The 20,636-nt window shown below is 31.7% G+C and overlaps 2 protein-coding genes and 1 long non-coding RNA gene across 13 annotated transcripts; 1 reads left to right on the top strand and 2 right to left on the bottom strand.

The window, feature by feature from the left end:
* The first annotated feature begins 149 nt into the window (after nt 1-149).
* Nucleotides 150-2,854, top strand: LOC126660901 (growth-regulating factor 6-like). Of its 3 annotated transcripts, none has more exons than XR_007635461.2 (5): nt 150-286; nt 855-930; nt 1,444-1,822; nt 2,040-2,451; nt 2,532-2,644. XR_007635461.2 is itself a non-coding variant. In XM_050354611.2 (5 exons), the coding sequence occupies exons 3-5, from the start codon at nt 1,524-1,526 to the stop codon at nt 2,699-2,701; spliced, it is 519 nt and encodes a 172-aa protein (XP_050210568.1). In that variant the 5' UTR covers nt 150-286; nt 855-930; nt 1,444-1,523; the 3' UTR covers nt 2,702-2,854. The 3 variants fall into 3 exon arrangements, 2 of the variants coding, with proteins under 2 accessions (XP_050210568.1, XP_050210569.1); XM_050354611.2 differs by having other exon boundaries at nt 2,040-2,089; nt 2,532-2,854; XM_050354612.2 differs by having other exon boundaries at nt 195-286; nt 880-930; nt 2,040-2,089; nt 2,532-2,854.
* Nucleotides 2,855-5,109: 2,255 nt separating this feature from the next.
* LOC126661015 (calmodulin-binding protein 60 D-like) lies at nt 5,110-10,405 on the bottom strand. 6 transcript variants are annotated; one of them, XR_007635484.2, is made up of 9 exons: nt 10,037-10,404; nt 9,858-9,931; nt 9,634-9,773; nt 8,798-9,004; nt 8,348-8,450; nt 7,215-7,294; nt 6,959-7,072; nt 6,411-6,606; nt 5,110-5,528 (listed from the first exon to the last, which is right to left on the bottom strand). XR_007635484.2 is itself a non-coding variant. In XM_050354769.2 (8 exons), exons 4-7 carry the CDS (start codon nt 8,987-8,989, stop codon nt 6,998-7,000), a joined length of 450 nt encoding a protein of 149 aa, XP_050210726.1. In that variant the 5' UTR covers nt 8,990-9,037; nt 9,634-9,773; nt 9,858-9,931; nt 10,037-10,405; the 3' UTR covers nt 6,199-6,606; nt 6,959-6,997. The 6 variants fall into 6 exon arrangements, 4 of the variants coding, with proteins under 4 accessions (XP_050210726.1, XP_050210724.1, XP_050210725.1 ...); XR_007635485.2 differs by having other exon boundaries at nt 5,110-5,448; XM_050354769.2 differs by lacking the exon at nt 5,110-5,528 and having other exon boundaries at nt 6,199-6,606; nt 8,798-9,037; nt 10,037-10,405.
* Nucleotides 10,406-12,501: 2,096 nt separating this feature from the next.
* LOC126659932 (uncharacterized) lies at nt 12,502-16,090 on the bottom strand. Of its 4 annotated transcripts, none has more exons than XR_007635142.2 (5): nt 15,673-16,086; nt 15,014-15,116; nt 14,603-14,926; nt 13,651-13,758; nt 12,502-12,722 (listed from the first exon to the last, which is right to left on the bottom strand). It is a non-coding gene; the product is annotated as an uncharacterized LOC126659932 (long non-coding RNA). The 4 variants fall into 4 exon arrangements; XR_007635145.2 differs by having other exon boundaries at nt 14,603-14,756; nt 14,828-15,116; nt 15,673-16,085; XR_007635143.2 differs by having other exon boundaries at nt 14,603-15,119; nt 15,673-16,090.
* Between the last annotated feature and the right edge of the window lie 4,546 nt (nt 16,091-20,636).

Here is a 20,636-nt window from a genome sequence, read left to right as displayed (position 1 = left end):
CGAAAGACTGAGGGACCGGTGCTACTCTCGACCGGTCCCCTGCTGTTCTCGACCCTCCCGTGGAACTGGCTTGGCAGCTGATGCAGGCTGCCGGCCAAGAATGGTAGCAGCGCCAGTGGCGCCGGCAGCGCCATCGGTGGTGGAGATGGGATAATGATTGGAAAAATGCCCCTTACATGTAGCTTGTTTAAGGATCGCTACTCCGGTTGATTAGTTGCCGAGAATTGATGCTCAGCTTGCTCAAGGAGTGGAACTTTTATCAATTTTTTAACCAAAGTTTGTAAAGGTAGGATCTTTTTTCGATTTGATGACTTGGGTTGTCAAGTTTAATGAGAATTGGAGTGAATTGGTCGAAAGTTTTAGAATTTGATTTGGTATACTTGAAATGGCTTGTGGGATTTTATGAGATAGGATTTTGAAGTGTTTTGTTGACTTATATAGTCTTTGTTTGGGTGGAGATAAATGCACAGACAACTGATTTCCGAGAAAATTGAAGTTGGAAAGTTTGATAGCCTCTCATTTTGATTGCTTAGTAAACTTATTATTTCTCATTTTGATTGCTTAGTGGATCATTAGGTTTTTGATGTTATTGGTTAGTATTACATGTATGCAAACATGACGAGAGTGTGTACATCCTTCTTAAGAATTTTAAATTTTGTGATTGTTTGCAGTAATTCTCTGATTTTAGCTATCATTGGCAATTATGAAATATATTACAAGTCTTATTATCTGATTTTGATGAGATTCATTTGTTAGAACTTAAAGCTAGAACTGGTGTGTATCTCTATTCTCCATGTTGGTTAATTAATGGTAGAAGCTCTCAGATTAAGTTGTAAGTGTTTTTTGTTTGACAGGATTTTGTTACTATATTTATCACAGGACTAACAGGTATTCTGCTTGCACATGTTGCTGAAACAGTGTTCTTAACAGGTATGTCATTGGAAAAAAATACACATTTAACCTTCTTTTCCTCAGTTCTTATTACTTTTGTCGTTGAATCATCTAAAAAAATCTTTCTTTTAAGAGCTCAGTTCTTTGTCCCTTACATCTTGTAATCTAATTAATTGTTTATATATTGAAACTTCAGATAATATAGATTATTACTCTATACTTAAGTGGTTTTATTTTATTGACCGACACACATACTGAATTGAACAATGTTTGTTTCCCTCTAGTTGGATTCTTGGTTTAATTAGTTTGGATTTGTTCCTTACCAAAAGTCCGACAAAGTTGGATCCATAACAAACATACCTTAAGTTCTAAAATAGATATGCCAATGTATCATACTGACTAACAACAGCAAATCAGTGATAAATGATAACAATCTCGTATCTCTCTCATAACATTTTACTAGTTGTCTGATCCTAGTTTTTTTCTCAAGAAGTCTCTGGTAACTTTTCTGACTTTATTAAATTATTGATGTTTTTTTTTTGGCAAATTTAGTGCCATGGGGCGCTTTCCATCTGGGTTTCTCGAGCAACAGACCCAGAGCCGGGGCGTTGCCGTAGGACAGATGGGAAGAAATGGTGGTGCTCAAGAGACACGGTTGTCAGAAGTACTATGAGCGGCATATGAACAGAGACCGTCATCGTTCAAGAAAGCATGTGGAAGGCCAATCTGGCCATTCTGCTGCTGCTACAACTACAACCAATACAAAGTCGACACCAAATGCTACATTATGCTCCGTGTCATCATCAATGGTGGGGCTCAAGGGCAGCGGTGCATCCAACAATGTCACCATTGCCCAAAATCAGCAACAACAGCTTAAGAACTTGCAGCCAGATGGCTTGTTTAATCTTTTTGCAGCGACTCCCCTTAACAGGTAATGAAAAATGAAGTTATATGCTAGTTTGCCGTTTCAAATTCGCAATAATATGGCGCTCTGATCATCATTTCTTTCTCGTTTGAACTTGGTCAGCATTCTAAGTGCTTCGAGAAAATTGATTAATATGCTTATATACTAATTATAGTTGTATTTAGTCTAAAGCTGTTAATTCCATGTTCCTGATGATTTGTGTACATTGTAATCTCTCTTGCAGAATGTTCTTTAGTAAAAACAATTTGGGTGAAAGACTGCAAGATTCATCCAGTGAGTCCATTCTATCATCCAGTACTGATTTGAAATCTAAAGAAAACTCTTTTTTTTCTTCAAAACAACATAGCTCATATCAGGAGTCTTCACAAATTGAGTTTGGACACGTCAACTCCGATATACGGTCATGCTAAGAATTATATATTTCTTTTCTTTTTTAGAGAACTTTAAAGTATGAGTTTCCAGAAAAAATTTTGCCGATGAAAAACATTTGTACAATTTTTCACCTATTTTGTGTTACTTCTGTGATATATATAGTCATTTGCAGTAGATATATCATTTATCCTATTGTCGTTCAAAAGGTTCCTCCGAGAATTCATGTTCTCTCAAATGCAAAGGTCGACTCGCCCTTGCGGAAGGTTGCCAAAAGTTTTTCATTTTGTAAACTCTGGTAAACATAGAAGAAGACTAACTGCTTATGTTTTCAATTTCCAATCAGGTTTGAAACTGAATTTCAAGCGGCAGTTCAAAAAATATGGTGATGACGAAATACCCATTGGAGAGTTGCTTGAAAAACTGATGAGAGACGCTAATAGAACTGAGATAAACTGGTTGCCTGAAATTTGTTATCGAGACGGGCAGCATCAAGGTTTCTTGATGAAATTGTAACCCTGACCGTGGTGTCCTTATTTTTGGCTTTAAATGCCGAATATGATAATTTTTTGGCTGCTAGGATCTTCATATCATGTAATTTGAAGAGAATACAGGTTTCTTGTAAATAAAAATATTTCAAAGACCCAATTGCACAGTTTTTATTTCAAATCATTTGTCAAATCTCAATTTGGAATTCAACAGGTTCAATGGCTTTATGATTTTTTTTTATCTGTGTGCAACGCCTTTGCAGATTTGACCATTATAATCAACAAATGTCAAATAAATCTAACAAGTCTATAAATTCAATTATGAAAATTCAGTTATGAAAATGCTTATGAAACTCCAGTATTTTATAATTGTAACATATTCTTGTAAAAACTGTTGTTTTTTCGTTTCCGTTCCGTGTAACATAATTTATCATTGATGCCCCATTTTTTACCATCATTCATGTAACCTTTCTGATAATACAGTGAAAGATGCATTTGGTATCTGCTTCCAAAAATGAAAGTAGGGAAAAATTTATAAGTTCCATAATAATTATGTTTTCTTAAAATGTGTGATAAAGGCAAAGTGAACAACTCTATTGGGACGGATGGATTAGTTAAATGTACACTTTGACCCTTGGGCAACTAAGTGATTGAAACTCGAAACAAACGCTATATTAATGATTATCAATATTTATTTATCGATTTTACTAAGATAATAGGCTTGTAAGATTACTTAAGTGGTTAAATATTCACTTTGACCCTTTGGCAACTGTGTTATTAATTTAAAGTTTAGGGGGTTAAAATTATTTAACACTTTCGATTTCAAATTTGTAAAAATAACATTTATAATATAATTATTCAGAGTTCAGTATTAGGGTTTAAGGTATAGGGTCAGGGTTTAGAATTTAGGGTTAAAAACATCAATTATCAAGATTATCGATCTTGAAACGCTCAAAATCTCAATTATCAACATCATCGATCTTGAAACTCTCAAAACATAATAAGATAATAGGCTTGTAAAATTACTTAAGTAGTTAAATGTTCACTTTGGTCCTTGAGCAACTAAGTTATTGAAACTCGAAACAAACGCTATATTAATGATTATCAATATTTATTTATCGATATTACTAAGATAATAGGCTTGTAAGATTACTTAAGTGGTTAAATATTCACTTTTACCCTTGGGCAACTGTGTTATTAATTTAAAGTTTAGAGGGTTAAAATTAACTCTTTAACACTTTCGATTTCAATTTTGTACAAATAACATTTATAATAAAATTATTTAGAGATCAGTATTAGGGTTTAGGGTCAGGGTTAGAATTTAGGGTTAAAAACCTCAATCATCAACATCATCGATCTTAAAACGCTCAAAATCTCAATAATCAACATCATCGATCCACGCTGCTATATATATATGACCCTTTTTTCATTTAACATTATTATGTATATATATGTATCGGTCAAGACTAAGATCAATGAATAATCCGCTATCGCGAAACCTAATGAAACTCAAAACTTCATTTGTCGGGATTTTTAAAAATCATACTTTCTACTCATATATATCTAAACCAATATTTAATAATTGCATCAAAATAAATTTAATTTAATCAGATTCGAAAAAACAGTCTGATTCAATTTATGCCGGTTAGAGTAATTATAAAAATCAATTTCAAAAAAATAAAGCTGATATTAGCTCGGTTTCAATTTAAAAAGATTTTAAATTAAATTTGAATTAGTCAATGAAAAGATATTTATCTAAACTAGTTTCGCATTACGTGTTATGCACGTGACTCGTAACGTAACTCGTCAATTAACATATTAGTAAATTTATTATAGTTATATCAATTTTTTATTTATAATTAATATTAAATTAGTTAAGAATTTTTGTAAAAATAAATATAATATATTTGGTTATTAAATTTTTTTCATACTAAATTTGTTCTTTTTTTGGTTTTCTAATAACCATAATCAAATAATTAACTTAATTTTATTAATAATATCTTTAATAATAATAAGATAGAAATTTAAATAATAATATCTTAACCAAATACAGTATTTTAATTTTGTATTTCAATCAAATTAAAAGATATATATTCCTACTAATTTGGAAACAATTTAGTTATTTTTTACATACTAAAAGCTAAATTGAAGATAATTTAGCTATCTATTCTAATTAGGATTTTAATTACAATAATGATTAATTAAATAACTAATTAGTTAATTACTATAAAACTTTTATTTAGTAGTAAACTGAAAAGGGTTATTCAGTAAATTTCCATGTCCCTCCCATCCCTGCTTTTATATATAGTATAGATGATAAAGATTGAAGATAAATAAAAAAAACAATATTTAGCTATTTGATTCAAATTCAAATAAGTAACTCTTTTTGAATTTGAATAATAAGAAACTAATTCTACTTGAAATTTGAAAACGAAATTTACCCAGATAACAATATTTTCCTCGTTTCTTTTTGTTGTGAAGCTGTTCTCTCAATTAAAATCACTCAGAAAAAAAGTTCCAGCACAATTAGATGCTACAAAATCTTGTTGACTCGACTCAAAATCATATCCTGACACTATAATTAATTAATCTACAAGCAAACTTTTAATCACTGAAGAATCTCCTCCCTTGCAAAACCCCTTCATTTTTGCATATTTCGGAGTTTGCCACCTTTACAACAGAATCTCATATCTCCTTCCTTGGACGGTACTTAGATGTCAGCTCTGCTGTATTTCCACCTTTTGGCAAAATCTTGTTGTATTTTCAACATGTCGCCTATTCAATCAAATAGCATCGGAGCAATACATTTTACAAAAGCTAGATCTACTGAGTCTACTCAACAAGAACTACTACTCCTACAAAGATAAAGGGAAAATTGAGAAGTTGTTCGTCATGTGTGGTAAAACTAACAATCCTATGACATTATATTTTAATGGATGTAGACAATTTTTCAACAAAGAAAACCATGATGTGGCTGAAATTAAAAAGTCAGTTGAAGGAGGATTCGCTCCGAGTATGTATGCTCTAGGTGTTGCCTTGATTTCACTAAACAAACAAGGACTAAACTTATTGAAGAGAGAGTGGAAAAATAATGGCAACAGAATTCCTTATTTCTCAAATATGGTGTTGAGAGGTGTTACTGCAAATTCTAAATTTAAAGTATTTAACTTTCCCAAGGAGCCAGTACGAGCGTTTTGTCAAAATGTTGCTCACTCAAAAAAAGCTATTCAAAACAATTCCGAATTATATTTTCTCACTGATTTTGTTGATTGTATTTTGTGTGAAATTGAATACGACTAAGAGATCTCATGTATGATTGATTTAATGGTCGACAGTTTGAATATTTTAAATTTAGCTTAATAAAATTATCTATGTTTTAGATGTTTCTACTATATATATTTATGAAATTCAGAAAATCGACTTACTGATATGGCTATGAAATACAAGCTTTAAAAAGATTGAAATCGAATTTGACCCATTTATGATCTAATATGCACCCAAAATTTATGAAAAGACGATAACGAATTAGAAAAAGGACAAAGCTTTGTTATGTATATGGTGCAAATGGAATTAATCTGAAAATTAGATGAAGGGATCAACACCAGTACAACCTCAGTTCTGATGTTTAAGAGTTCATCGCTAATCAAGCATGACAAAAAAAGGCAACAACTACAGCAACAAAGAGACAATTTTAAGAATTTTAAACTTTCAATAGCAAGATATAAATAGATTAGTACCTTGCAAATGCTGAATGAAAACAACCAATAGAAGCAAAGAAAAAGGAAGAACTTGCTCAATCCATCTAGCAGCTTGTTGAATATCATATCTTTAATATGAAGAATCTCTTCCATTCCCTCCACTACCATCAGCAGAAACTTTCCCATCTCCACTTACACCCGCACCCTGCTGATCAGCACTGCCGGCACCTTCCACCTTCCCCATTACAACTAAGTAAATCTTGTGTAGTAGTGAAATTTCAGAAGATGCATACTCAGTTAAAAGTAGATAAGTAAACATAGCAGATAAATTTTGTTCACATCAGTTTGACATTAAAAGATATTTGGTTTTTCAGTTTGATTTAGCGTACTTTTAAACTGCACCAAAAACACCAACTGAACCAACTGATTAGCTTCGGCTTTGAAAATTTCAAAAACTCATGTTATATGCTCCACATAGAGAACAATAGAGGCATAAAAGCATGAAGAACCAATCAGCCAGCAATGTGCAACTTTGTTTAGTTTTAACTGAAAATATGATGAAGAATAACCGTCATAAAACAACTTACTTGTGTATAATTATCAATGGCTGTAGCAAAGTCTTTAGTTCAAAATGCAGCATCTCCGTGTTTCTTACAGTTAATTGTTTCCTGTATTTGATCTGTCCACATTCGGAAGGACAACTGCAAACCAGAAGAGAATCAATAAGCAAATATGATTCTCAAAACAAAATTAGTAAAAAAAATAAGACTGTCTATAAACAAATCCTACATTTATTTATTTTTTTAAAAAACAAATCAAAACATTCAAGCCGGTCAAGCTTACCTCAATAGCACGAACAACAGTGGTATGTTCCTTTATTCTAGCAACATCAAGTGCAGTATCATTTCTCACAAGAGCATTTGCTGAAATATAAGAGAAAACTAAAACCCATTACATTCAACAAAAATTAAAACTCACTAAGATCAACGAAACCTCAAGAGCATTGACATCAGCACCCAATTGAATCAAAGTTTTAGCTACATTGATGAACTCAGGTGCCATACAAGCCACAATAAAGCAGTTTTACTGAGATACATGAACTCCAAGTAGAATGAAATGAATTGAAAAGCTACTAATTCCAACTCATTGTTTTAAGAGTAAACTAGCATTGTGATGAGGAAGGGCTTAAGAAGAATGCCATAAGTGTAGTCAATTATGCTTGTGATTATAATGTTCCATTGCTTACACCGAGAAATAAAATTCAGAAGTTAGAACAGATAATTAAACACCGTGTCTCGCACTCGTCTCCCACTAAAAGTTTCAATTTTGAAAAATAACTATATGGCAGAAAAGAACATGACAAAAGATAAACCTAATGACCCATCATAAGTCCAATAGTAGAACTAAATCTGGGGAGGAAATTCTGAGAATGAATCTTAATAAGAAACTTCTATCATATCAAATGTGCACTATTCTGCTCCATCCTAAGCTTCAAATCAAACAAAAAGGTACTACTTTTAATATAACTGCCCTTTTATCTTATCATTTACCTCACACAAACATTATAACAAATTCCTTAGTCCCTGCCAACTTAAAATTATCAATTAAAAAGAAACAAAGCACTATATTCTTTCCCCTATCAGTAGTAATTTTCAGTTACCCGGAAAACACTTGGCAGCAAAACTAGCTTCCTTCTCCAAGTAACAAATTGTCAACAAAATAATCAAAAGTGCAATGCTCCTAATAAATTCAGGAAGTGCAGCAGTTCAGAAAGTAAAGGTCATGTCCTTTTTAACATTTATCTTTAAGCACTATGTGGCTCCTACATACAAATCATAAAACTTAAAGCATATGGCACAAAATAAAAAATGAAGTACAAAAGAACCAGGATTCTTAATAGAATCTCACTGATATCCAAATGACGAATGAACACTGAATGAACTAAGTTTCATTTCTATTTTGATAGAAAATTATACCTGTCAGAACATAGATCAAACCCTCTGATGAGGATGTATCTGCAACTTCTGCAATTCGATTGAGGTCTCTTTGAAAAGTCCTTCCCATGCCCAACAACCCAACCTAAGAAATGAAAAGGTAAGAAAATTCACATTACATAAACAAAGCATATAAAATTTCTTCGAATAAACATAAATTGTTGTGAGAAAAGCATATATCCTCCATGCATTACTTTTAGTCATAATCCACCTCGCAATCCCTCTCAAACTTCCAAATTAGCAAAACTTGTCACCCATTACAATTTCATTTGCTTATCCATGTAATGCAGTTCACATACCTCATTTTCAGCATATACAGTCAATACTCCTTCGACTCACATGATTCCAATACCATATTATATATAATAATGGACATATAATTCATTCATAAAATCTTTAAAAGCCAAATTTAGAGTTGTAAGAGAAGTATGCCTTTTCAGGTTCCGCCAGCTTATCAATAGGAACATATTGGCAGTCTGAGAGTAGTCCGGTTAGTTGTCCCACGACATTAAAGACCACTCCACTTTTTTGTTGAGAACTGGGAGCAAAATGCAAGTATAGTCTCTTATCAAGTACACATGTCCGAGCATGCTCTACCGTAACGTCCCACATTTTGGCAAACATGCCTGTCCCAAGAATCTACGTATAGCCCATGACATAATCATTACCTACCTATTCATGAAATTCATAGATTGAACGAAGAACATGCATAATATAAAACGACATTGCAAGTTAGATCAAATGAAGCCCACACTCAAATTATCAGCCTTTGAGGTGAATCTTAAATCATGGAAGATGTGCCCAGTAGGCCATAAAAAATAGATGCCACTCTCACATTGATTTAATGTGTCCAACATTGGTGAAAGTGCAAGCATAAATAGTTGCGATGTTTAAGGTAGTAAATGTAATGTTGGCTAAAAGTTTTAAAGATGAGCATACCAGTTAAAGAGGTAATGGTTTTCCCTAATAAAACCATTCTGAGATTGATTTTTTCTTTAATTTATTTTTAGAAAAACTATTTCATAAATGCATCATCTTTAATGAGAAATGAACATAAAATATAACAAAGAATCAAAGATATAAACATAAAATGCAATAACACAAAAAGGCAGTGATTCTATAGGGCTATAAACACCACGTAATCCCCATAAGCTTAAACATGAATTGATATCAGAAAGACAGAAACATGCAGCTCGTGTGTTTAACCATCTCAGCAAGTAATAAGATGACAAGTCTACAGTGGAGTCACTTTAATGCTATTCACTTACCATTGCTACTCGTTCTCGCTACTCGCAATTGTTGAATTAAGGACAAGAATTCTACCACAAATTACCGGCAATAAATTGCCTGATCAATATGTGGAGGAATTTGCTTAATCTCAGTCACAAGTTCTTGCTCAATCCTATACCTGTTGGAAAGTAACACACCATTAGATATAAATAACAACTAATGTTCGTGCAAAAGCAAGCTCGAAGGGGAAGACAGATCATACAAGTTAAAGTGGTCTTCATAAGTAATCAAATTCACAGCCAAACCAAGGTGACCAAACCTTCATGATCGACCAACCTACATGTGACATAACTATTCATTAGAAAACATGAAAATAGACAATAAACGAATGATTAGACAGTATTCTACATACCGTGTGAAGACATGTTTCAGAATTCTTACCCTTAGAGTTGTCGGCTTTGGATCCATGTGTCCCCATCGGTTTAAGCAAAACCCATCAACAGAAACATCAGAAGATGTCAAAACGACATTCATTTGATCACCTTTTGAAGCTAACTCAACAATATGTTTGTTTGAGAGCGATTTTCCAAGTGGGTATGTTTCATCCGCTATTTGTTTGCCTAAGATAAGAGAAAGTCTGGCTTTTTTCGAGTTTAGATTGTAAAATTCCTCTCTTGTTTTCCACCTTGAGATTGATCTAGAAAAGAAAAGAGATTTCCAAATTGTTAGGTTAAGTTTAGGGAAGAAAATTAAGAAAGAAGAAAGAAAACGTTTTAGGAAAATGGTTTAATGAGCAAATGTTAAAGTTGGCTAGTTATACGGTACCACTTACCATTTATGTCATTCGCCTGCTATAACCTCATATAGCAGGTAATTTTATCTTTTTTTATTTAATTATTTTTTTAAAACATTTTCTCTGATTTTTTTTGAATTGTTTTTCCTCGCTTCTTTTCTGCTTCGTTTCTTCTTCTCTAGCTTACTCTCCCAGGTTTGCTTTTTTTTTTTTGATTGAAATTGAATTAAAGAAAAAAAGGTATGGTATTTCAATTTTTCTCTTCTTTCAATTATAATTTTTAAGATGCCAACTACTTGACCTAATGAGGTGATTGAAATCATGTTATGAATGTTAGCTTTTTCAGTAAACATTTTAATAACCCTTCCTATCAACAACAATCCTTACTAATTTATAAAATTGTCCATCAAATCTATCAACTTACCCCTATTTTTACAAGATATAATGCCAGGAAATAATTTGGTAGCAAGTTCCAACTGTGATGAATAAACTAATTGCAATTTACTTGTATAATTTGTCTTTCAACATGGAGGAGATCAGGAGATAATTAATTTTCTGGGCTGTATTTGAATTGGATTTTTGAATTACATGATTAAAGTATGACTTCTATTGGTAGAATTGAGATACCAAAGCGAACATCTCTATATGCGTTTTATTATGTTTCATATGTAGCACGAGAACTATAGGACTGGCGAAATGGTATTATTTTAAGGTTTTCTATTTTAAAATTAAAGTTTCATGTCTGAATTGCTAAGTTTCCGGCATATTTTAGAAATTGCGAATGTTGATTGAACAAGTGTCCTTGCTACTTCAATGACTTTAGCTTTTTGTATTCTTTTTATTTGTAAGTCATTGGTATTTGTTTTGCCTGTGAAAATAACCGTTTTTTCGATGTTCTAAGCAAATTACTATGTTGATTTGCAGTCCAAGGGTATCATTATGTGGATGCAGCATTCGTCATCCCTCGGATGCTCGAGTTAATATTCGAGTTCAAACAACAGGTAATCTTAGCCTCTGACTAGCAGGTTTTATGTAACACATTATCTACATTAGCCTTAAGCAGATTTTAACTGATTTTCAGGCTGCATCCTTATCAAGAGTTCAATCTTTTAACTGATTATGCAGAAATTTCACTACTCTTTTCTGTTGCGAGTTCGAGTTACATGGATTTATTTTTTCAGGTAAATAAGGAAGGGAAGTATTGAAAGATACATGCCAGAATTTGATGTTAATGTGCCAGCAAGTTAGGAGCACTTTTATGCGGGATGTTATTGATGTTCTTCTTCCTGGCACATACTGTTATTTTTCCTTATATTTTTCCTTTTATCTCCCAAGTAGTTGAACTTTTTTTGGCCCTCTTTAGAATAATGAGGTCCAAGTGATGATGCTATTATTTATATTACCAATCTCAAGGAAACCATGTTTAGATTCATCTTCCGATTAGATATGCAAAAATGTTTGAGCGACAAACACTTCAAGTATTTCAATATTTATTTTATCTTGATTAAATCATTACTGCTGCTATTGTTGAAATTTGCAGATTTCAAAAGCTGAATATGATCTGTTCCAAAGTGTTTAAGAAAATGCAAACTTGCGATCCAGATACATATGCTAACTAAACTTTTTCTAACATAGATGCTATAAATCACGTTGTACCTTGGTGATTTAGTTGTGATAGTATGGTTATGCATGATCAAAACAATATTTCTGGATTTGGGTACACAGTACACTTAAGACATCAGGGAGAGTTTGACATTGAATTTTAGGAAAGCTCTTAAAAAATTCAACATTTTTTATTTTTGAAATCTTCTGTTTAAGAAAAGAAGGTAAATAGATAATATTTTTGTATCATGGATAATATTGAAATTATCTTGTATCATGGATAATATTTTTGTCTTCTATTTCAGCATTTTCTGCTTCAGAATTTTCAGTTTCTTAAACCATTAATTTGATGAGTTGGTGACACCAAACAGAGCATTAAGGGAACAAACCAGACACGAGTTTAGAATAATCTAATGTTAGTAGAGATATTATGTACAAACACGGAATTTCCAAGTTCAAACCTTATCTCCCATTTGTAAAAAGAATAAATAAATAGAAAGAGAACGTACAATTGAGAATGTTTGATACTAAAAAAATTAAATAATAAATAAATATCGCTGAAGAACATAATTTTGTCGCTACAGACAAATTGAGCTAAAGAACTAAGGTTAGTGCCTGATCAGTTTGTCATATGATTTCACATGCAAACTGTGAATCACATCATTCCATGGAAACCAGTTGAATCAAAGAGTACTGCTTTGTTTTTGCTCTGGTGACGCATCTTGACCTTTCCTGCATTGAGATATAAACAATTAAAATTTGATGTTCCATTGCTTAAATTTCTATTTATACATAAATTATTTACGATAATCAACATATTTTGTTCTTCACAGATGTCTGAAAACCCCTCAAACAGGCCATTCCTGATGATTAATTGGGCACCAAATCTGTATATGGGTATTTTGGTACCAGAAAATAATCGCTAAAGTTCAAAAATCCATTTTAACTATTCAAGCAAAAGACAACCGAGAAAAGCAAAAGACAACAGACAACAATAGATAATCTCAGAATTAAACCAACACTATTTATGTTGAAAAACCAACACTATTTATGTTGAAAACCAACTGTTTTTCTGTTTTATCAAAATCATCATGTTAGATGCAGTTTACATACGTTTTAATGTATAAATAAGAACAATAGTAAATCACATGTGAAAAGAATAAGAACAATAATAAATCCATTTGTTTTTCTCTTTTATCAAAATCATCAAGTTAAATGCAGTTTACATACGTATTTAATGTATAAATATGTATATAAATGTAATAAATATCCAGTTCAGGATGTACAAGGCCTTAAATTATTTGAACAACAAATTAGGCTTTCATGTGCGAATATATTACAAGAGACTTACATCCGATAATAGAGGACCAAACTGGTTCAAAATTTTAAAGAAAAAGTTTGCCGCATATAATGTTTTTGCAGTATTTTTGTAAACAAGTACATAATGAATCAGAAGGCATTTAAATGCACTATAATGCAATAGGTTTACTGATACCAACGTCCCAGCATAAGAAAAGAAAACAGAGAAGCACAACAATGGGACCTTCTCATTATTTCTAAAATGCCCAAACAAAGAAGCGAACTCATGTCAAAAACCCACAAATAAGATTAAAGCACTTCATTACAATAAGTTAGGGCAACAACTAATTTTGTTACTTACATAACTTAAAGCACAATTTCCATATTCACAGTGCTGCTCATGTAGCATCTTCATTCACTAATGCATGATATTTCAGATGCAACTTGTGTTTTGTTTTACAAAACCAACCTGCATTTAGCAAAGGGAACAAATAACAAAATCAATCCACAAAAAAATGGGTCAGTTCGGTTTGAAATTTTTATATAACCTTGTATATTTAGACTAGTTCAATTTGAATTAAAAAAAAAAGGTTTGATTTGAACCTAATCAATCCTAGCTCGAGGTACAACAAGATCATACCACTAACTAGTATAAATTATTACATCATACATTGACCTAAATTCACTTTTATTAAAAAATCTTAATTAATAACTAGTCAATTTTATATCGTTAGCCTAAATGGAGGAACCTCAGTAAACCGAAGAATAGTATATTGTAGTTAAGTATGACAAATAATAACTAGTTAAGTGACCCTGTCAAGTAACATTTTATAATTGTCATAACTGAAATTAATTTGCATATCCAGGAACCTATGGTAAATGGACCAAACACAAATGATTGCAAGCAGAGAGATAGATAAGAGGACAATTATGTCTGTATATGAAATTTCATGTTAAAACACTATGCATTTTCTTATATGCAGAATTGATGCATCAAATTAAATGAGAAATCAGAATTGTAGGAAGCATTATAAGAAAGCACAGCAGGGTTCTGTCAAGAATCTATAACTAGTCAAGTCTGCAAATTAATTTAAAAAGGAAATTAAATTTGCTTCAAGTCTGTTGTAACAAAAAAAGGGATTGCTTTAAAAATGATTGATTTACTTCCCAACGTACTAAGAAGTAGAAAAGGCTCCCATAATAAACAATTAACTATAACTACATGGCTTGAGCAAAACTCAGTTGGATATTTGGAATTAACAGTCACAGGCAATTTCATATAGAAATTTGAACTAAGTAAAGAAAAAGCACACCAGAAGAAACGGGTCCCTTCCAGAGCCAGGTCCAACAACAAGACAATCAAAGCTCTCTAACCGTTTATCAACCTCGGCCGCATCCTTTTCTGATATGTGCTTTTTGTTCCCTTCCCTAAATCAATTTTTATTTCAACAAAGTGCAACGGTATACCTAGGCACAAGGTTCTGTAATCAAAATAATTATGTAGAACATACATTAAAGACAACCAAAAAAGAAAGTACCTAATTTTATAAGACTCTTCTAGAATAGGGTGCACAATTAACTCATGGCTATAGCTTTTGATCACCAGCGCAGCATTATTTTAACATCTTATTTAATCTCTGTAATAGAAACGTTTCGTAAAGAAATTGACAGAGTTTGAAGAGAGAAATGAGATGGGAGGGATGATGATCCTTATCATCACTTACAGTAGAACGACCCTAAATCGACGCTTACAATCTCGAAATTAAGCTTCCTTAGAACGTGGTTGCTCTTCTTAGTTTCCTCGGATGCAGCGGCACCTTCCCCTTCCTGCTATAGACAATATATAGAAATGACTTCTCAAGAGGCACAAAATCAATGGACACTAAAGCAATTTATCAACAGTGATCAAATTTTCCCACTAAAATATGACCACATGCTTCTAGTACAAATCATACCATTTGCAGCAACACAATAAACTATCAAACCTATAAAAGAAACTGAATACTATATTGCTAAGAACCTTTTGATGGTTCAATATGATTCCAATTGGTAATTTACGAATTTAGATCCTACAGTAGGTTCAAATTTCTACACTGAATCAAAGCTGAGATCTTACACATCGCACAAACGGTTTCCGCAATAAAGATAAGGAACTTGAAAGGTAACAATATCAAAACAATTAAGAAAATTAAGTATGTCACCAGCTGAATACAATGGATGAAATTAATCAGAAAAATCTCATAACCGAGATAGAAAACTCAAGAAACAAAAAAGAGTCATTACCCAACATTTAAATTATGCTGAAAATCAAAGAAATTTCAAAATCTGAACTACAATGACATCAAAAAACTAATTGAAAAATTAAAAAAAAGTGTTTAGGTACCTGTTCCAAGTGTTATCAGTGTACAGTTTTGAGAGAACTAAAGGGAGGAATGAGATGGGCGGGACGATCGGAGTCGGCTAGTGAAGAAAGGGAGAAGGGAGAGTGAGAATCTCATGAGAGGAGAGAAGAGAGGGAGAGGATACGGGAGCGTATTTTGGAGGTTGATTTTCACCATGAATACATTGAATCGGAGGAGGTAACGGTTGAAGTTGTGGAGGAATGGAAATAGTTCTTCTTAGTGGTGAAGTTTATTCTTAGAGCAGAGGCATAATTGTGACTGTGATTTGCGTATGTCACCACCTGAAAACATAACCGGTCATGTAATCAACAGAGGAAATTAATCAGAAAATAATCCAACGGTTGTGAATGCCAGTGGTACCAAAGCCTAAGTGGTACAGTAGAACGACCCCATAAAATGTGAAAGACAAAAAACGGACTGTAAGACTTTCAGCTGAAAGTAGTGATATTAATGTCTAACAAAGAATTCTAAAGAATGCCGCTTGTAAGGTAAAGAAAAGTTAAGTCCAAATAGTCTGTTTTTTCATATTTGAAGATTCTTTTGTTTCTCTCCTTCTAAATCTTCCAAATACAAAAACATTAAAATTGTATTCCAAAACTCTTTAAGTATCATGATTTTGTCATAAAATTTGCTCTTAAAACTTTATTTTTTTACCACATGATGCTAATGAAATTAATCAAATAAAATTAATCAAATAACAAAAAATAGCAACGTGATTTTTTTTTGAAAGGAAGCATGAACACTTAAGTTATTAAATACAGACAACTGGAATACAGATTAAAATTAATAAAAAACCAAGGGCTAAATTTATTTTGAGATCCTTAAACTATATATTTTTAGTTCATTAGATCCCTTAACTTATATTTAACTTCTTCGGGTTTTTAAACTTTCATTTTTTGGTTCATCATATCCTTCAACTTTTATTTACCTTTCTCACGTCCCTAATTGTTTATTTTTGGTTTATTGGGTTTTTAAATTGATCAAGGACCTAATGAACCAAAAAACAATAGTTTAAGGACCTGAGAAAGTTAAATAGAAGTTGAGAGACTTGATGAACCAAAAAATTATAGTTTAAAAAATTTAAAAAACCTAAATAAAAATAGAAGAACTTGATAAATTAAAAAATGAAAGTTTAAGCACCTTAAAATGAGTTTAGCCAAAATCAAGAAGAGAACAGTAGTACTAGGACAAGTAATAAAATTATCCTATCTTTAACTTTTTTTAAGATAAGCCTTTAAATAAAGTAAAATTTAATTAGTTGATATTATTAGTATTTTTTTTATCTGGGTTGACTTTTGATTCAACTTATACTTATTTTATCATTAAATCCAACTTGAATTAAAAAAAAAACAACATTTTTTCCATTTCAAAATCGATAGTAATTATTCATAAAAATCATTTAAAATTATAAATACTCAGTTATTATCTATATGGTTAATTGTTATATATTTAATATAAAATTATAACTACATAAAATAGAAGTAAATATGGTACGTTTTTATATTAAATAATTTATTTTATATAATTATTTTAAGGGATTTATTAAATACCGTCCCTAATTATTAGATACCGCCTCTTTTTTATTTTTTTTGCCTTTTTTTATATGGGAATGTTTTCATTTTGCATCTATCGAGAGGGAAAGATATCCTCAATTTACATCTTCTCCTTTTCCAAAAAACGTCTCCCCAGAGGGGGTGTTGTCTTCCAGGAGGAGACATTTTCGGAAGACGTCTCCCCCTCCGAGGAGATGTAAACCGAGAACGTCCCCATAAATTAAAAAAAAATTATTTATTGATTTTTTTGAAATATAAACAAAAAATATTTTTGACAATTAAATAAAATTTTAAAATTAAACGAAAAAATTTAGAAATTAAATGAAAGACATTTTTAAAATTAAAAAAAAATTATTTTTAAAGATAAACAAATTTTTGGCTGAAATTAAACGAAAAACACTTTTCAAATTAAACGAAATTAATTTGAAATAAATTTTTAAAATTAAATTAAATTAAACGAGATTTTTTTTATTCGTTTTTCGTATTTAAATGTGAGTTAGAGAGGATTTGAATATAATTTTTTTTTTTTAAAAAAGAAGAGAAAATGACAAAAATATAATGTGTAGGGGGCGGTGCGTAGTAAAAAGAAGCGGTGTTTAATAATTCAGTATTTTAATTATCAGTTCGAACTTTTTCGATATAAATCAGCAGAAATCCACCGACTACAAAAGTCCCGAGTTCGGATGAAGTTGGCTAGGCCCACATTTGCGTCAATAGCAGTAGTTCACCCACATATGAAGTATAGTCTTCGCATTGACTTGTATAAAATATGGGTCGGGTCGGTGATGATAATATTGATACATAAGTACTATTGTGCTAAATATTTTTATTTTTGACTTAAGATTATGTAATAACATTATCTTGGACGGCCAATTCATGTGAAATTTGTTAATCTTTTCAACTCTAATGTGTAGTCTCCTAGTGGGAGTGTAGATTAATATGAATCTAAATGATTTTAAATCTTAATTCAAGTTGAATTTGATGGAATTAGATTTCTAAAATTAATTTTAATTTCAAAATGATAATAAAATATGTAGACCAAGTTTGACATTACTCAATCATCAAGGAAGTTATCGTTCAATGTAAAGATTGCAAGAGCCTCTTGTGACGGAAGCCATCATTTTCAAAAAATCTTTATTATGAGTTGAGGAATTGGCTACGCACAATAGGGGTGAGCATTCGGTCGGTTCGGTCAAAACCGATCCGAAAATGGCTAAACCGACCAAACCGAATGTTGTAATATTTTTGACCGAACCGACCGAACAAAGAACATTAACCGAATTTGTTTTGACCGAACTGACCGAACAAAGAACATTAACCGAATTTGTTTCGACCGAATTTTTTTCGGTCGGTTTGGTCGGTTTGATTAAATGGGCTATTTATGGGTTTTTATGGGCTTTTTCAATTACATATGCTTTAAAGATCAATTAAGTTTTTTTACAAATTCAAATAATTGAATTCTATGAAAATTAGAAAGAAATCAAGCATTTTCTCACAAATCCAAACAATATACCATAGCAAGAATTAAATTCAAAAAAGTTATCACCCTGCTTTTCATAATAAGCATTCAAAATTGTAAGTATTCAGTCGGTTTGGTTAAAGTGTAAATTTTAAATTCTCAACCGAACCGTTAACCGAAAATTTATATTTTTTTAACCGAACCGACCGAATGAAAATTTATCACCAAACCAAACCGACCAAAATTCACCGGTTCGGTCGGTTTGGTCGGTTTTTTCAAAACTTTGCTCACCCCTAACGCACAATGTCCGGTTTGAAATAGATGTTTTGTTTCTAGTTTAAGTTTTCTATTCTTCATTTAAGTTTTCTATTCTTTGCAAGAGAATCGTTCTTATGTTGGTGTCATTGTCAATGAGTGCAAAATTCTTTTTAAAACCCATATTGATAGTTCGTTATGTTATATTCGAAATTTAGTGAATATAGTTGCTTATAGTCTTATTAGGGCGTCCATTTATATGTCTGATGTTTCGGTTTGAGATTCCGATGTACCAGACATTTTATCTTTACCTTTGTATTATGATATTTCTAATTAATACAATATAGTTTTCTTTTTAAAATAAATAAATAAATAATAAATAAAACACTTAAATAATGAAGGCTATCGACATCGTCTGTAATATATTATTCCGTGAGGATGACGAAATTATAATAATATATGAACCGTAAACAATATAAAAAATTACAAATTATAATTTACAAATAATTTATATTTTATAACTCTTCTATTTTGAAAAGAATAATAAGGTTTTATTTACATTTAATATTTAATGACAAACTAATTAATTATCTTAAATTTAAATATTTTTCAATCAAGTACTTTGATACTTTGTGGTTTATCGATTGATAACAGTCTGTGTGTTATGTGGAAGGAACTGGTGCTCATATAACTATTCATTGCGCTTATGCTTGAAATTTAGGATGCACTTTACTACATATGAACTATGTAGCACGGAAACGGAAACGGAAAACGGAAACGAGACGAAACGGACACGGGGAAACGAAAGTTTCTCAAAATGAAGTACACGAAACGTGGGAGAAACGTGCAAATAACAAAAATATAGGGATATATTTATAAAAATATTATCTAAATATTTACAATAATTAACAAAATGATTCATTTTAATATACTAATATTTAAAATTTTATAAATATATAAAAAAATATAATATAATTCAACACAAATAATTATATTTGATGTATTGTGGGCAATGCGAATGCAAAATTTATGGGTAACTAGTTAGATTTTTTTATTTATGGGTAATAATTTTAATTTTTTTACAAATTTTTAATTTTTATTATTTACGGAAACGGCCCGAAACGTTTCGTACGGGTGTCCAAGAGTTTCCGGTTTCCGAAACGTTTCCGAAACGGGAAACGTAACTTTATCGAAGTTTCCGTGCTTCTTAGCATATGAGATATACTATAAAGCTAGGGTTTTTTTCTTCCTTCTTGGTATGTTTATCAGTAAAATAAGGGTTTTGCTATCCGCCGCCCCCTTTTACTTAGCACCGCACAGGCGAAAGACATTTTTACCCCTTTAGCAAAATTTCAAAAAAAAAAGTTCTCTCAACTCATTCGAACACACTCGAACAACTACGTAAAAAGTCGAGTAAAATGACGGATAACGAGTATAATTCGTCGGGAAACGAATACCGACAGTCGGAAACAATATGTTCCGGCTTTTTCGAGATAAAAAATAATTTTTAATTTTTTTTTTCTGTTTTTCCGGCGTCCCCTCCGCCTGAAAAGGGGACGTCCGGCGTCCCCTCCAGAGGAGAGGACGCCGGAAAGCGGCGTCCCCTCCTCTGGAGAGGACGTGGATTTCCCACGTCCTCTCCTGAGGAGGGGACGAACGACGTCCCCTCTTCAGGAGA

The sequence above is a fragment of the Mercurialis annua genome, linkage group LG8, assembly GCF_937616625.2.
Source record: "Mercurialis annua linkage group LG8, ddMerAnnu1.2, whole genome shotgun sequence".
In the NCBI taxonomy this organism is placed as follows: domain Eukaryota; kingdom Viridiplantae; phylum Streptophyta; class Magnoliopsida; order Malpighiales; family Euphorbiaceae; genus Mercurialis; species Mercurialis annua.
Note: the sequence above shows the minus strand (reverse complement) of the source record. Positions and strands in the feature narration are given on the sequence as shown.

Excerpts from the sequence above, each read along its gene's own strand:
- LOC126660901 (XM_050354611.2), top strand. The coding sequence starts at position 1,524 with ATGGTGGTGCTCAAGAGACACGGTTGTCAGAAGTACTATGAGCGGCAT. Across the intron at positions 1,823-2,039 it reads GCAGCGACTCCCCTTAACAG|AATGTTCTTTAGTAAAAACA; the intron begins GTAATGAAAAAT and ends TCTCTCTTGCAG. Across the intron at positions 2,090-2,531 it reads AAGACTGCAAGATTCATCCA|GTTTGAAACTGAATTTCAAG; the intron begins GTGAGTCCATTC and ends ATTTCCAATCAG.
- LOC126661015 (XM_050354767.2), bottom strand. Across the intron at positions 8,451-8,797 it reads AGCTGGCGGAACCTGAAAAG|GTTGGGTTGTTGGGCATGGG; the intron begins GCATACTTCTCT and ends TTCATTTCTTAG. Across the intron at positions 7,073-7,214 it reads CTGTTGTTCGTGCTATTGAG|TTGTCCTTCCGAATGTGGAC; the intron begins GTAAGCTTGACC and ends TCTGGTTTGCAG.